At 42.5% G+C, this 18,297-nt stretch overlaps 1 protein-coding gene across 1 annotated transcript in view; it reads left to right on the forward strand.

Annotated features, from left to right (window-relative positions):
- The first annotated feature begins 3,306 nt into the window (after window positions 1-3,306).
- LOC145416077 (uncharacterized) overlaps window positions 3,307-18,297 on the forward strand; it is a 145,828-nt gene continuing 130,837 nt past the window's right edge. Inside the window, exon 1 of the mRNA XM_080285170.1 lies at window positions 3,307-3,425. Within this exon, the coding sequence (XP_080141296.1) occupies window positions 3,307-3,425 (119 nt within the window). The remainder of the gene's footprint in view (window positions 3,426-18,297) is intronic.

The following is an 18,297-nucleotide window of genomic DNA, read 5'->3' on the forward strand; positions in this document are numbered from 1 at the left end:
ACAAGGTTCAGGGCTGTGCAGTACGTGGAGATACTAGAGGATGTGATGCTGCCTACTGTCCGCGCACACACCCTTCCGTATCCCGAGAACATCATTTTCATGCACGACAATTGTCCCGTGCACACAGCGAGAGTTGTGCGAACATGGTTTGAGGATCAGTGCCACTTTTGCCTTGGCCTACCAACAGCCCTGACCTAAATCCCATTGAGTACGTCTGGGCCAATATTGTTAATGTTTGGGAGCTCAACGAGGAAGGGACGCCACAGCAACTGTTGTGTCACATGATGAGGGAGTGGTAGGTCCTCAGGAGAAAGCCTCACATCATTCACAATCATATGGCGTCACTACCTGACCGCTTTCACGATGTGATTACCAGCAATGGTCTCTGGACAAAATATTGAGTGTAATTAAGGTGGCAGATTTATTTTGAGTTGATAATTTCATCCAATGATGTTTTCATGATATAACATTACTGTACATTGGTTTTTGCAGTTTTCCGAATAAAACAGGAGTATTGTGTATTTTTCATGTATAGATCACGCTTTATTTTGGAGAGAACATTATTTTATGTTATGGGGAATGAATATTTTGTAAGGAAATTATCGATCTATCTATTGCCAGACGCCTTAATCCCCTAAGGGGTGGCCACAAACAAATAGCCTCCATGTCGCCCCTGTCCCCCGCCATTTCATTGCCCTGCTCCCAGCTCACACCCCCCTCTCTCATATACCTCTTCACTTCATCCCTCCATCTCATCCTTGGCCTCCCCTTCCCTCTCCCCCCTTCCACATCACTCACATACACTCTCCTCGTCAGTCTCTCGCTCTCCATCCTCCCCTTATGTCCAAACCACCTCAGTGTGTTTTCCTAACGCATCCTATCACATCCACATCCAGGCCACAACGCTCGTTCACTTCCTCATTTGTCTGTCTGTCTGTCCCTATGACACCACATGCTCCTCTCAAATAACTCATTTCCACTGCTCTCACCCTTGACTTCTGTCCCTCCAACAAGGTCCAAGCTTCACTTCCATACGTTAGAGTTGATATCACAATACCGTCATGTAGTAGCTTTTTCACTTCCGTGCTCACTTCCCTATTTCTTATCACTAGTTTCATGGAACCAGCAACCTTCCTTCCCTGTTGCACCATTTCAAGCACTTAACCCTCTGAACTTCCATCCCTGCTCATCACACTACCCAAGTACCTAAATGCACTCCCATTTTCCATTACCTCAGGAAATAAACTTACTGTAAATTATTATGATTTTCTTCTATACCTACCTATGATGAGAATGATGAGATATAGTAGAATAAACTTACTGTAAATTATTATGATTTTATTCTATGCTTACCGATGATGAGATAAAGGATAATAGAGTTGAAACATTATCAACATTAGTGACAAATATATGTTAGGCAAACACAAACTCTCATAATTGATTACCATGCCGTCCCTGTATTCATTTTCACCTCCTGAGAAAACATGTCCTATTTAACGATTGCGATGAGTTTTCCTGGAAGGATAAAAGGAGATAAAATCGTTGTGAGATATGTGTTGAAATCAGCACCGTGCTCATCTCGCAGTTATATCGCACACGGTAATCATCCTGACAATCGATAGTGATGCCGGTAAGCGATACACAAATAAAGTCAAGGCAATCATATGATCTCAAAGCCCGTATCGAACACTTTGTGGCGACTTTGATGGGCAAACCAGCGAACAGCCAGTGCCCATAGTGGAGGGAAATCATCAAACATTTCCCGGTGGTCTGGCACCGGCCATGAGCCAAGGACCCTGCCATCCTCAAAAAGTTGCCTCTTTAACCATATTGTTTCTCTGCACTTTTCATTGTTTTCTTTATTTACAATTGCAACAATTTATATTCTATACGGAGTTATTTCTTTATCTTTTCAACTGCGTTGCGCATGGTCATATTGCACTCAATCGCTTCCGACCACCTACTGACTACTGGTCGACTATACTGCCTGACCACCTACTCAGCAGTTTGGACAACATCACAGTCATGCCTGACAGGCTGTGACCAATGAGGGCACAGTCCGCCAGTTACTGCCCGATAGGTGAGAGTGTGGACGAGGCTTAACAACTTAGCCTAAATCCGGGGACTGACTAACGTCAGGCAACATAATTATGTATTAAAATGAGGGAACAACCCCACGGCTGCTAGTGTTAATTGACGCTAGTTACCCATTTGGTAGCCTCTTCATTCCACTGTCTTCATCGTTGTTTCTTTCCTACCATCTCCTCCAAACACTGTGGGGGAGGGATCGGTGTTTGTTAGGTGCTGCAAATTAAAACTGAATATTTGGTTACTTAGTCCCTGTTTGATGTTACAGAACGATGTCTTATGCACCCCATGGACGTGAAAGTAATTAAGTGGAGCTGCTAGGAAGAATTTTAAGGTTACCATCTCATAATATATGAATGTTGCTGATTATCTTATTGTATTATTCGGTTCTAATGCAATGCATTTATATTGAGGATGAGTCCCGAGAGGGGGTATTGTCTGCAGAGACGTGGGCGAAAGGGTTTTGGCACCCCTTTGGTCCCGAATCAATCCTTTTCAGCTCGTCAACTGTCCCTCGTTTCTTTCTTTTTTCCTCGTGCTTGCTGTCCCTCTCTATTTCCTTCTCCCTTGTGCTACAAGGTCTTACTTGTTTAGTACAGTCTTCTCTCTTCTTATTTCAATATATTTGGTGAAATATAAAGGGTAGAAAGACAACAAATAGTTTAGTATTAATTTACTGCCTATGCATATTAACAGATATCATGTGTTATAGAGCATAATAACCCTTCAAACTGATAAATTTAATATCAGTATTACGTTCGTTAAAGAAAGTCTATCCAGTTCGCTTCGTGTGAGGTCAACAGCTATTAATCTGATTCACTAGATTTTGTTTCCACTGCTTCGAGTATTATGAATAAACGAAACTACCAGCTAACATGCTGCTTTTCTGTGCTATGTTGCCAGTTACGTTTTGCAGATTGTTGACGCTTATTACTCCATTATACTCCACGTTCGATCATGAAATATTGAAGTTTTCTCTAACATTATTTCGTACCACTTATTACTTATTAACCTTGATTTACGTATAATATGATGAGAATATTTGCTTCACCACCATTCGAAAGTTCAGCCAATCACGGTCCACCTTACACAGGCTCTAGGTTCTGAGCAGTTCATTCATAAAAATGCGTAGATTTATTACAGGGAACTTCCAGATGTCTCCTTTCCCCCAATATTTTTTCGCACTTTCTACTTGCTCAAATGTAAGCCGTGAACACCATGTCCCAAGTAACCGAGGCTGTCATCATACTGCAGCCCTTGTCCGTGTCTATGTCCGTGTCCATGGCCCTGGCAGAAGATGTGTTCGCATCCGTGGATGTGTTTGTAGCTGGGTTCTGGTTTGGCGTGGCATAATGAAAGTGTCCTCGCTTCCCAGAGATTTGCCTCCCGCCGCTGCCACTGCTTGCACGACACGGCAGACACCACCACCTTAGGAAGAAGAAGAAGAAGGAAAATTTCGTAGTAGGAACAGAAGAAGAGGCAGAAGAAATAGGAGAGGAGGAAGACGAAGGTTTTGAGATCAATTCATCGTAACTATGATATGTTCACTTAAAATTGGCGTACAATTACCATCTTTCCATCTTGAATGCTAAGCTCAAACAAGAGAATCAATACTAAAATGCACTATTATACTCTCCCCACCTTAATTAGGCGTAACGCTGCCATCTCTTCATCTTGAACGCTGAGCTGTAACAAGATATTTGCACTATAATACCGTGTCAATCACGAAGAATTATTATGGCGAGGACGCACAGCCATAGTGTTATCTCATTCTGCCAGTGAGCTACTGGAAGTAGATGGCAAAAGGACAAAAATCTCCTCCAAGTAGAAAGGAGTGACCAATACGCATTTCAGTAAGAATTTTTATTGTGGTTCACTGAGTGGGATTCTTAGGCAGGGCATATTTCTTGAGTATTTGATATTTTGTTTCGTCTTACTCCGCAAAAAGACTTACTTCTAAATGATACGTTTTTACGTTACTCTGTCTTAAGTATTATCTCATGCGGATCACCGAGCGTAATTCGAACTGAGAGAATTTTGTTGCACGGGCCATAACCAATCCTGCTATTTGACTCATGCTAGAACTGTTATCACCATCATCATAATCATCTACTACTGTTACTTCAACAGACACCACTGTAAAAAAAGAGGGTATCTGTTTAGATAGCTATTGAGTAAATGGATGCTGTAAACCATCATCATCATCATCATCATCATCATCACAGTCACCACCAACATCACCAGCACCATAATCAGCTACAAATGGAAGTGTAAAAATGCGGTCCTTGTTTTGATAGGCATTGTGGAAATGGGTGCTGAAAACTATATCACCATCACATCCTCATCCTTATCGCACTCATCACCATCACCACCACCACCACCACCACCACCATCTGCTACCAAAACCAATGTAAAAATGGAGCCCTTGTTTGATAGCTGCAGTGGAAATGGACGCCGTGAAAACCGTGAATGCATGGAGTGGGAGTAGAGTAGGGGAGCGAGCCAACAAAAGAGGTTATTTTGGTAGGCCGGAATGGTGGGTGAATGTTTATATGTGCCGTTTCACTGGCAACTTTGATAATGGGTTTTCGTGTGTGTGTGTGTGTGTGTGTGTGTGTGTGTGTGTGTGCGTGTGTGTGTGTGTGTGTGTGTGTGTGTGTGTGTGTGTGTGTGTGTGTCGTAGTGCCTACTCAGCTTAGGATAGTGGGAAGTGGGGTTGGCTTAAAGATGTTAAAGATGATGATGGTGGTGGTCGTGATGACGGTGACGATAATAATGATGATGGTAATAATGATGACGACAACAAGACTGATGATGATGATGATGGTTATGATGATAATAATAATAATGAGAATAATAATTACAATAATAGTAACATTAATACTACTACTACTAGTAATAATTGTAATAATAATAATTATTATTATTACTATTGTCATTATTATTATTATTATTATTATTATACTAATAATAATAATAATAATAATAACAATAACTAGAACGCCGTAAAATTGTCCAATGATAATTTTGACAAAGCAAACTTCCCACAGCCATTGCCTACTAGAAGCTGAACTATAAAGTGACCCTGAGGTGAAGGTCACCGAGCTTCTACATGTCATCTCAGGTTATCAATGTCTATAAATCCACCCAGTTTGGTGGCTCTTGCTTTATTCTTTCACGCAAAATCAGGTGATTTCTGTCGTCCGGAGTATTCCAGAATTTAGGAACATAGACGATCTCAGAGAATAATGATCCGATCTGGACTATATTAAGCACTGTATTCTGGCCATGTCCCAGGTATATGCCATAAAATTTCAGCCCTCTAATGTAAATGGTTCAAGAGCTTTAGGGTCACCTTTGTTTGTGTTAGTTTTCTTTTTTTTGATCCGGATCCCATCCTGGTTCCGGTAGTCGGATCAGAAGGACATTTGGTCAGATGAAGCGGCCAACCAGTACTATAATACGGCACAGAACGAAGGCTGTAGCTCAAACGGTATGCGTATGGCAGCGACATAGACATTCCCTAGCACAATAATAATATTGATAAAAACGAAAAACTGTCCACAGGGATGTGGGAAGTTTAAATAATGGTAGTTGTAGTAGTAGTAGCAGTAGTTGTAGTAGTAGTAGTTTTTGTTGTTACTGTAGCCCCAGCTTCATATAAAACTTGAACCCAATGGACTGCAGGCTGAAGCTTGCCCTTCTGCTGCAGTCGACCATTCTCCTTTTGGTGGATAAGAAGGGAGTTGAGGGACGTTTTTATTATCGAGCAGTGAAGCTATGTCTGCGCCACTGCGTGAAGGCGTCTTGCTCCAGAACCATGTGTCCGAATCTGCACAATGGTGATAAGGAAGAAGATGAAGTGAGGTCATTAATTATTATTTCTTTTATAGCTGATTACACAACAGGTCAGTATAGTGTAATAAACTACTTTCATGATATGGTAAGCAGTTTTACATGCATTGCTGATATGGTACATGTGAGTATCTATCTATCTATCTATTGCCAGACGCCTCAATCCCGTTTGGGGTGGCCACAAACAAATCGCCTCCAAGTCGCCCTGTCCCCCGCCATTTCACTGCCCTGCTCCCAACTCACACCCCCCTCTCTCATATACCTCTCCACCCCATCCCTCCATCTCATCCTCGGCCTCCCCCTCCCTCTTCCCCCCTCCACCTCACTCACATACACTCTCTTCGTCAGTCTTTCACCCTCCATCCTCTCCACATGGCCAAACCACCTCAGTGTGTTCCTCATAACGCTTCCTATCACATCCACATCCACACCACAACGCTCCTTTATATCCTCATTCGTCAGCCTGTCTCTCCACGTGACTCCACAGGCTCCTCTTAAATAACTCATTTCCACTGCTGTCACTCTTGACTTGTGTCCTTCCAACAATGTCCAAGCTTCACTTCCGTACGTTAGAGTTGGTATCACAATACTGTCATGTAGTAACTTTTTCACTTCCAAATCATGTGAGTATGATTTTGATATTTCTGAAAGAAGGCCTTAAAAATCGTTGTTGCCAGTATCATCAACATCATTATGCTACTACTACTAACTACTTACATTATTATTATTATTATGATTATTATTATTATTATGATGATGATTATTATTATTATAAGCGGCAGCAGCAGCGGCAGTAGCACCTCAGTTGTCACGTTCATCATTATCATCATCATAATCATCACCATAATGAGGATCATTGTTTTTACTGTCGATATCATCCCTATAAAAACTTCTTTCTAACTGAAGGGACACACACACACACACACACACACACACACACACACACACACACACACACACACACACACACACACACACACACACACACACACACACACACACACACACACTTCGAAATGTCTCGCCTAAGGTGAATAAAATCGTCTGGCAGTGGCAGGAATAAACCTTCTCTAGAACGTTCAATTCGTTATTTTTCTACTTCTTTCATTGCCAGATCATTATTTCAGCTTCGGAGAAACCACTTTTCTTTTCTTTTGTTTCATTTTACTTTTCCGTCTTTCCCCCCCCCCCTTACTAACGAGGGTACTAGAAGTCTCCATCAATTATTCACCGCCATTTTTACATTCTTCTATGCCCCTTTTTGCCCCAAGACAAATTTTTCTACGTAGTTGACACCCGTTTCATTCAAGAGATCGAGAGAAGATCAAAACAATGTTTTGTAACGTACTTGACAAAAACGTAACAAAAACAAGCATTTATGATTAAAAAGACTAGAAAGCCAGGAAATGGCTTGTAACAGTTTAATTACTCCCCTATCTACGTGGTAATTAAACCCCTTCCCTCCAGACAATTAATCCCTTCCCTACCAGGCAATTAAACCTTTCCCTTCCAGAGAATTAAGCCCTTCCCTTCCAGGCAGTTAATCCTTTCCCTTCCAGGCAATTAAACCCATCCTCACCAGGTAGTTAAGCCCATCCCTACCAGGTAATTAAGCCCATGTCTACTAGGCAATTAAGCCCATGTCTACCAGGCAATTAAGCCCACGTCTACTAGGCAATTAAGCCCATGTCTACCAGGCATGTCTACCAGTCAGTTATGCCCTTCAGTACCAGGTGATTAAGCTCCTCCCGACGAGGACGTCTTTCATTTTTTCTGCTATCTCAAAACGGCTTATTGAGGAAGCGGGAAACATTCAGAATTGGACGGGTTAGCGTTTCTCAACCTTTATACCCTTTAGGAACCCTTGAAATAATTTCCATGTCTCAGGGAACACTTACATCAAAAATACTATATATCATCATTATTTTTCTCTCTCTCTTGTATAAACTTAAAGGTCATAAGGAGAACATAATATATGTTTTCTGATAACTGGTTTAAGCAAAAAGTAACTTACGTTTATCTGAAGTTTGACAATGCAAGAAAATTAATAAACAAATAAAAATAAATAACTGAAATCAAACTGCTTACTCAAGAGACTTCATACGGACGTTTTCATTCACACACAAAAATAAACATAAATAACCAGTATCATATATAACACATAAACAGAATGAAAACAGATAATAATTACTAAGTACTACTACAATAACTTGATAAATTAAACTTAAACAAATGAAACTGAAGCAAATTAAGGCAAACAGAAGAACTAACCTTGGAAGAGAGAGAGAGAGAGAGAGAGAGAGAGAGAGAAACCCACACACACACGCACACACTTCCCATAAACTAACAAAATCATAAACATACTTAAACTGTGAAAATTCATAAAATCCCTAAATTATGGGTAACATTTACTAAATAACGTGGGTGAATGAGGGAGTGTACTAGCACGCCAGGAAGTACATTCAGAACTGATGAAGACCGTGCATGTGTCCTGTATACGAGTGAGTCAGTCGATGATACGTGTATAGTAAAATTAAAAATATGAAATAAACACAAACATGACTCAGAAATGCATTTACATATGTTTAGCCTATTTATCACCATTTCTCTGGGAACCCCTAGCGACCTCTCGAGGAACCTTAGGGTTCCGGGGAACCCCGGTTGAGAAACGCTGGGTTAGACTATAGACATGAAAAAAATTAAAACATTCTTATAAGCGATTATTCACATGTTGAATAATACAGTTTGGTAATATGGTGATTATAACAATAGAACTCACAGAGCATGTACTTTCGCAAGGCACCAACATTTTATCTTTGTCCTCTCTTTTTACCTCGACTATTGATCTTTCTTGCACAAAATTTACTCTCTTGATCAGCTGATGATTTCTCATCCAAATTTGGAGCAATTCCATTTATTGGTCATTTTATATGTTTATGAGAGAGAGAGAGAGAGAGAGAGAGAGAGAGAGAGAGAGAGAGAGAGAGAGAGAGAGACAGACAGACAGACAAACAAACAAAGCCAAAGACATCAACTCCTTAAGGGTGGTAAAGTATTTTTTTTTTTTCATTATAATGAAGAAAACCTCACCAGTATAATGTGCACGTGATGATCAAGATCTAAGCAAGTAACAGGGAATCAAAAATGTGTTATATGAGTGGGTCACAAATGCAAGCAAGATTTTATGGCGAGAAGGACATGAACACACCAAAGTGGAAAATGAGAGTAAATTAATTAAACTGGTTCATTTTGGGATCATTACTCTTAGTTTATTTTAGTTACCGTACCTCAGGACTGTTTAACTGTATTTTCTTAGGAAATACCCCTCTTCTTAAAATAATTAATGAGGGCTATGCGTAATTCATTCACTCGATAAGTCTCTTCTATTGTCCACCTTTCTATGTACAATCGTCTGAAGGAAGACAAAATAAAACCAAAAGGCGGCATTGCAGTGATGGGATTAAATATACTTCTTACAGTGCAGTATCCAGTGATTATGATATTTCGGGCAGACAAAAGTTGCATAAAGAAATGGCGCTTTATTGAGTAGCAAATGCAGACAAAAATTTATGACCAGTAAAACCTGAACACAGGGAGGTGAGAAACGAGAATCCACCTGCAGATTTTATTTCCTTGTGGACAGAGGTTCCAAGAACCAATCTGGAGCAGATGATGGCGGATAGTGTGTGTGCTGGAAAGTGTTTGGAGAAATGTCTTGAGATGACTTGGCCTTGTGGAGAGAATGGAGCTCGAAACAATGGCTGGAATAGTATACGTGAATGAGATGGAAAGGGAAAAGGGAAGGAGTAGGACGAGGAGATGGAATGAATGGAAAATTAATAATTGACCAGCAGAGTCTAGGTGAGGGAGGTGGAGAGATAGAGGGGGGTAGGGGGAACCGCGAATAAGATGGAGAGGATGGAGAATGAAAGACTGACCAGGAGAGTGTAAATGTGTGCAAGTGAGGTGGAGAGGGAGGGGGGGAAGGGGGACCGAGGGTGAGGTGGAGTGGTATATGAATCACATGAGTGTGAGCTAGAGGGAAGATGAACCTGATGGTGGAAGAGAGGTTAATAATAAGATATTGTTTGTGGCTACCCCCTAGGGAATTAAGGTATTTTGCTAGAGATATATAAGATCTAAACACACAAAGGTGGGAAATGAAACTCCTCCAGCAACACTGATCTCCTTGTTGGCAGAAGCTCAGGAAACTAAATATGGAACGGATGATCGCGGATTAAGCCAGTGTGCGTCAAAGGAACACTGATTCAAGGAGGATTTTGTGATCAAGGAAACCAGAGAATTGAAGGTGTGAAACACTGCCTGTCTAAATGATTTCCCCACTCGCTGAAAAGTTCTTTAATTCCTTTATATATATATATATATATATATATATATATATATATATATATATATATATATATATATATATATATATATATATATATTCCAGCTGCCTCATTATGATTTTACTTAACTGAATGAAAATATTGCTAGTTAGCAAATTCTGGAAACTGCAGGTTGAGCGTCTGGCTAGATGTTTTTTTTTTTTCCTTGCTTTCATTTTGAGTCCGTGGGTTTTTCTTGCTTCATTGCAGTGATGGTGATAATGGTGACTGTGATGGTGATAATGGTGACTGATATTGGTGGATTGGATTCTTGGTGATGATAGTGATCATGGGGTTTTTGACATTGGCAGTGATAATGGTGATGATGGGAGTGATGAAGGTGATGATGACAGTATTCGGAATGGTAATGGTGATAATAATGGCGGATGGTGATGACCGTGATAACAATGACTGCGTATCCTATTGCCTTAGTCGAAGACAAGAGAAGGTAATAATATACATAAACAAGAACATACTAAAAGGAAGAAGACACTCTTACTCCCTTAGAAAAAAAAAACACACACACACTAGAAGAGAATTGAGAAAGCACCTTCCAAACTCCCTAAAGCGGTACTTTTTACAAGCAAGGCGATAGTGGACAAAAAGAAAAATTGCAAGGCCTTTAACTGAGCTACGTGGAGAAACTTTCATGATATTCCAAGGGCTGTTATTCTCCACTTTTTTGCCCCGATGCTTTGTATTCACCTCCTCGAAATAAGTGGCCGGCTGGTGAATGCGAGAGTGACATAAGGAAGGTACAGAACATTAGAGAGAGAGAGAGAGAGAGAGAGAGAGAGAGAGAGGGACAAACCAAGCCAAAGGCATCAACTCCTTTAGGGAGGTAAGGTATTTTTTTTTTTTTTTTATAATGAAGAAAACCTCACCAGTATAATGTGAGTGTGATGATCAAGATCCGGGCAAGTAACATGGAATTAAAAATGTGTTATATGGTACCGTACCTTGGGACTATTTAGCTGTATATTCTTGGGAAATACCCCTTTTCTTAAAAGTATTACTGAAGACCATACATAATTCATCCCCTCGATAAATCTCTTCTGTTGTTCACGCATCTGTCTACAATCGTCTGAAGGATGACAAAACAAAATGAAAAGGCGGCACTGCAGTCATGTAATATACATCTTACAGTGCAGTATCCTGTGATGATATTTCGGGCAGATAAAAGTTGTATAAAGGAATGGCGTTTTATTGAGTAGCAAATGCAGACAAGAATTTATCACCAGGTTGAAAATGACGAAGAGAGTGTATGTGAGTGAGGTGGAGGGGGGAAGAGGGAGGGGGAGGCCGAGGATGAGATGGAGGGATGGGGTGGAGAGGTATATGAGAGAGGGGGGTGTGAGTTGGGAGCAGGGCAGTGAAATGGCGGGGGACAGGGCTACTTGGAGGCGATTTGCTTGTGGCCACCCCAAACGGGATTGAGGCGTCTGGCAATAGATAGATAGAAAACCTTGTGGACAGAGGTTCCAAGAACCAATTCGGGGCAGATGATGCGGATATTGTGTGTGCTGGAAAGTGTTGGGAGAAGTATCTTGAGGTGACTTGGCCTTCTAAAGAGAATGGAATATCAAACCGTGGCTGGAATAGAATACGTGAATGAGATGGAAAGGGAGAGGGGAAGGAGAAGAACGAGAAGGAGATAGAATGAGTGGAAAATTAATAATTGACCAGCAGAGTCTACGTGAGGGAGGTGGAGGTAGAGAGGGGGTAAGGGGGAAGAGAGGATGACATGCAGAGGACAGAGAATGAAAGATTGACTAGGAGAGTGTAACTGTGTGTGAGGTGGAGAGATAGGGGGGAAGGGGGACCGAGGGTGAGGTGGAGTGGTATATGAATCAGACTGGTGTGAGCTAGAGGGAAAATGAACATGATGGTGGAAGAGAGGCTGATAAGAAGATATTGTTTGTGGCTACCCCCTTGGGAATTAAGGTGTTTTGCTACAGGTATATAAGATTTATACACACAAAGGTGAGAAATGAAACTCCACCAGCAAAACTGATCTTGTTGGTAGAAGCTCAGAAAACTATTATGGAACAGTTGACCGAGGAAGAAGCCCGTGTGCATCAAAGTCACGTGTCGTCATGTTGATGCGCAGAAATTTCCTGGCATTCTACTGCGCAGCTTGGGGTACAAGAGAGCGGGTGCGCCATAACAGTCCTGGCTCGTGCACTGTGCGGATCCGCTCTCTACAGCTAACCTGTCGTGTACAACGTGTGGAGTTTTTTGTGCTGCCTGTACTTCACCGCACCATGTCTCCAACCCCATGAGTTAAGAAACTTCTGACGCACACCACCAAGTTAAAGATCATTAAGATGAAGGAGGAGGGTCAAGGAAACACTGCTATCGGGAGAACCCTGGGACTGGCTGAATCTACAGTGAGAACTGTGTGGAAGAACCGTGAAGCCATAAAGGCTGTAGTGAAGACGTACGGTGCCTCTGACCTAGACGGCCGTTCGCGGGTGGGAAATCGTGCTATGATACTAATGGAGCGCTATCTTGCCATCTTCATAATGAGGAAAGAAAAGGCAAGTGTTCCACTGAATGGAAGATTTATTCGGAACCAAGCCCAGCTCTTTTACAGGGCAGCATCTCGCAGGTTAAAAGTGGAAAAACCTTTCAGGGCATCGGTTGGATGGCTGGACCGTTTTCTCAAGCGCAAGGAACTCCGTTACGTGAATGTGTCTGGTGAACGTGCCTCTGCCGATCAGCTGGCCGCGAGAGACTATCCTGCTATATTTCGAGCGATTATTGAAGAGGGACAGTACACCAAGGACCAGATCTACAACATCGATGAAACGTCGTTGTATTAAAAGGCCATGCCGAAATCAACTTACATCGCTAAAAGCCAGAAACAAGCCCCTGGTTGCAAGCTCCAGAAGTGTAAGATGATGGTAATGTTCGCTGTAAACCTGTCTGGGAGCCACAAGATGAGGCCAGTTGTTGTACACACAGCTTCACACCCAAGGTGCTACAAAAACCTCACGAACATGGATGCAAGTGGCGTGTATTGGTACAAGTCTGCAAATGGCTGGATGACCGGGAACATTATGGCAGACTGGTTAACGAGGCGGTGTGTCTCTGATGCCAGGGCCAAGTGTCGGGAACTGGGCATTCCATTTAAGATGCTCCTTGTGCTTGATAACGCACCAAGTCACCCTCCCTACCTTGAAGATCTTCATAAGGATTGTCGTGTTGTGTTTCTGCTGCCCCGCACGACGTCACTAGTGCAGCCACTGGATCAAGAACTAATCGTCACAGTGAAGCATTTCTACCATAAGCAAGTGTACGACTACCTACGCAGGAAGACCGACACACAAGAGGAGCTTCATGCCCTTCAAGAAGATCACGGCGAAGACCTTGATGAGGCATCTGCTCCTGTTCCAACTCCAACAGCACCTGTATCCCGACCTGCCACAGATGCCATGACTGTTGAGGCATTTTGGCGTCATTTTACGGTGAAGGACGCAGTTGAATTTCTCCTACAAGCCTGGTACCAGATTACACCTGCGACGGTGAACCATGCATGGCGAGTGCTCGTGCCTCATTTATGCATCACCCAGGAGACAGCCATTCAACCACTGGCCGAGGCTGAGGCAGCAACATTGACAGCAGCACAAGTTGTACCAGGTTTCGAGGACGTTACATCGGCGGACATACAAGAAGTGCCCACTGCTACTGAGGAACAGCCTCCCGAGGAAGTGTTGCAACGGATAGACGAGGCTGACGCAAAGCCTGACGCCAGACAGAGTCAGGTTGAGCAGCCTAGCCTGATGGAAGGCAGGACTGAGCTGTGTATGTCAAACATTAGCAAGATCCTTGCTGCCATGGATAAGCTCAAGGAAGAGGTGAAGGAACAGGAAGTGAGCAACCTAAGAATGAAGGAACTTATGGTTGGTATCGACAAACTCTTCCGTTTCTACACAGACAGGCACAGGGAAGAAATAAACAGGAGAAGACAGATGCTCATAACAAGCTACACACAGCGGGCTCAAGTTGGCGAAATTGCGGAACCAGCAACATCGTCTGCTCCTATTCCTGTTGAGGATGCAATGTCAGAAGTGTCAGCATTGGACTTTGAAGGGTTTATGGCCGAAGTGAGTGACTTTGATGCTCCTGGGGAAGGTGCTCAAGAGGAGTCTGTGGAGGGAAGTGTTGGTGCGGTGGGAGGTGCGGTGGGGAGTGCGGGGCTGTAAGTGTTGCCATGCCTCAGAACCCCTGTTATTTAAGGTCATCAGGCCTGTTGTCTACTGTTGTTAAGGTGACTACCCATATTTTTTTTATTGTAGCTATAGCTTTAGTACAATGTCTGAAACATATGACCTTTATTATGTCTCTAAGGGCCAAAAAATGTCCAGGTATGAGGGGGTACCGGCCATATGTAATTATTTCCATAAGATTATGTATTCCCAGTGCGCGAGGTCGTGCACTGCCCAATCTCTCGCGCACTGAGCGAGCCTACAGTATATATATATATATATATGGGGTGATGCGAGAAGTAAAAACACGAGTAATGGAGAGAGGGATGGCGTTGGTAATGAATGGTGATAGATGGAATATCCCAAATTTGTTGTTTACTGATGATGCAGTACTGCTTGCAAGTACCGGACAAGACCTTGGTAGGCTAGTGCAGAGTTTTGCTGATGTCTGTGAGCGTCATGCCTTGAGAGTAAATGTAGAGAAGAGTAAAGTGATGGTTAATGAGAGAGAAGGTGACTCCCAGTGTGATGTCACAGTAAATGGAGAGAGACTGGAATTGGTGAGAGAGGTCAAATACTTGGGTACAGTGATAGAAAAGAGAGGAAAATGTGCAAAAGAAGTTGAAAGTAGAGTGACACAGGGAAGAAAAGTAGCTCGTGCAATGAAGGCCTTGATAAGAAACAGAGGCTTGAGTGTTGCAGCTGCACGAGGCTTACATTAGGGAGTGTTAGTGCCAACTTTAACATATGGGTGTGAGACTATGGTGTGGCATGAAAATGAAAAGTCAAGAGTAAGAGCAATGGAGATGGGACTGCTGAGGAATGTATGTGGAGTACAGAGGGTGGATAGGATACGAAATAATGTGATTCGTGAAAGGTGTGGAGTGAGGAAGTCTGTGGACACCAGAATCGAGGAGAGTGTCCTGAGATGGTATTGTCATGTGGAAAGAATGGATAACAATAGAGTGGTGGAAAAGGTATACCTGAGCGAATTTGAAGGATGGAGGAGGCGAGGTAGGCCAAGGAGAAGGTGGAGAGATATGGTGGATGAGTGTGTGAGGAAGAGAGATTTGGAAGTCGGTGAGGCTGGGGAAATGACAAGAGATCTAGCTGGCTGAATGAATGTTGTGAGTAGAAGTGCATGATCAGGGATTTTGGCACCCCTTGTAAGCATGGCAGAGTCCGGATTGACTCAGTCGGATACGTTTGTGTGAAGCTGCAGAATGTGGTGAATGTTTGTGGCGTATCCGGTAGAGCCAGGATTCCGGGGGCTTGAATGATGAGTGAATGGAAGTGTGGCCTATTTCGATTGGGCAAGTTTGTGCTGTCTGGACATTGCTACTCCTCACCCTGCCCTTGGGTGGAAAGGAGGTTCGGATGATGATGATGATGAAAACCAGAAAATAGAAGTTGGGAAACACAGTCAGTCTATATGATTTTTCTACTTGCTGAAAGGTCTTTAACCTCCTTTTTCTTATTCCAGCTGCCTCATTATGATTTTACTGGACTTAGAGAAAAATAGTGCTAGTTCGCATATTCTGGAAGCTGCAGGTTGAGTTACTAGCTTGATTTTTTTAACTCGCTTTCATTTTGAGTCTGTAGGTTTTTCTTACTTCATTGCAGTGACCGTGATAATGGTGGCTGTGATGGTGTTAATGGTGACTATGATATTGGTAGATTGAGTTCTTGGTGGTGAAAGTGATCGTGGGTAGAGATGATGGTGATGATGGTAGTGATGAAAGTGATGACAGTAATCGTAATGGTAATGTTGATAAAAATGGCGGATGGTGATAACCGTGATAACAATGACCGTGAATCCTATTGCCTTAGCGGAAGACGATAGAAAATAACAATATTTATAAACACACTATCAGGAGGAAGACACCCTCACCCTCTCCTCCCCCCCCCCAAAAAAAAAAAAAAGAGAATTGAGAAAGCACCTTCCAAACTCCATAAAGCAGTTCTTTTTGCAGGCAAGGTGAGAGTGGACAGCAGAAGAATTGCAAGGCCTTTAACTGAGCTAAATGGGGAAATATAGTGCAAGGGTTGTTATTCACTAACTTTTTGCTCCGATGCATTGTAGCCTACTGACATCCTCGAAATATGTGCCGGCTGGTGAAAGCGAGAGTGAGATAAGGAAGATACAGTACATTCGAGAGAGAGAGAGAGAGAGAGAGAGAGAGAAACCGAGCTAGTGTGAGGAAAGAGAGGTACTGTACAGTACATTGAAAAAATAATCTACATTCTAACATAAAAGTCCATGAACCAGCTTCCACGTATGGTGTTGCATTTTCTGATCCCTGCTGTGTTATTTCGTGAGTTTAGTATATTTTTGCCACCTCCAGGCGATTTCATTTTGCCGGGGTAATGTATGATTGCCTATTAATATGATTTTTTTTCCTCGCGTCAAACTGTTCTTGCAACCTCAAATAGACCTTAGTGTTGGAATGTTTTCATGCAATTGACCAGGAGAGAGAGAGAGAGAGAGAGAGAGAGAGAGAGAGAGAGAGAGAGAGAGAGAGAGAGAGAGAGAGAGAGAGAGAGAGAGAGAGAGAGAGAGAGAGAGAGAGAGAGAGAGAGAGAGAGAGAGAGAGAGAGAGAGAGAGAGAGAGAGAGAGAGAGAGAGAGAGAGAGAGAGAGAGAGAGAGAGAGAGGGGCTTTGTGTGTGTGTGTGTGTGTGTGTGTGTGTGTGTGTGTGTGTGTGTGTGTGTGTGTGTGTAATGAAAGACATTCAGGAAAGCACCTATGTTTCAATAAAGGAGCTCGCGTCTGAATTTCCACGTATACTGTTCAATTTTCTAACCCTTGCAATACAGAAGCGTGTTGCAGTGTGTGTATTGTTGCTCCGTAAAGGCGATATTATGGGGGGTTGAAAATGTCTACTTTTTGGCTGGGGTTTTGCATTTTTAGTATATTCAGGCTACCAACAAACGCTTTCATTCGCTTTAGGAATGGTTTCCAGTATGATCGTGGTTAGTGAAAGCTGTATTTAACCCTTCCAGCCTGAACAGTGTTATCGTGGTTAGTGAAAGCTGTATTTAGATACAGCTTTCACTAACCACGATAATACTGTTCAGGCTGGAAGGGTTAGATACAACTTTAACTAACCACGATAATACTGTTCGGGCTGGTAGGGCTAACCCTTCCAGCCCGAAAAATCTCTCATGAACTGAATAAAAATCGTCTGTAACTAACAGGAATGTAGTTTGGAAAAATCATTCATCGGACTGAAGGGGGTCAATCATCTAAAGCAGTCTCCATCATCCCTTCAATCCCTTTACGTGATTCTTAATTTATTTTTGTTACTTCCAAACAATTCTAGTCAGCTAGCGAGAACGTTTGGGACCGGAAGTGTTATATACAGCGTGGTCCGTATAAATAATGCTCCTCTTCCATTTCCAGGCATTTCTCGTGCATTGTGGGGACGGCTCACTCTTAGTTATTAGTATCTATCCTGCCTCCATTTCCTCAGCCATCAGGCTGCCTTACCTTCATCTACACCCCTCCCCATGATATATCTCCATCCCATGCCTCATCTCCTTCTCGGCTTCCTCCTTCCCCTGCCCTTGCCACCTGTTTATCCACGAGTACTCGTATGTTATTGATGCAAGCTGTGGCGTTAAAAACAATATAAAAGGCATACAAAAGATTACTGACATGTAATATCAAAATAAATAGCTAAGAAAGAGATGTTGCGAAGCATCCTATTGCAGCTTTAATTTTCGAAGTTCACAGAGAGATCAGCAGGAGGAAGG

Source organism: Coenobita brevimanus, chromosome 104 (genome assembly GCF_032717465.1).
Source record: "Coenobita brevimanus isolate Jiangsu-jjx chromosome 104, ASM3271746v2, whole genome shotgun sequence".
Lineage (NCBI taxonomy): Eukaryota > Metazoa > Arthropoda > Malacostraca > Decapoda > Coenobitidae > Coenobita > Coenobita brevimanus.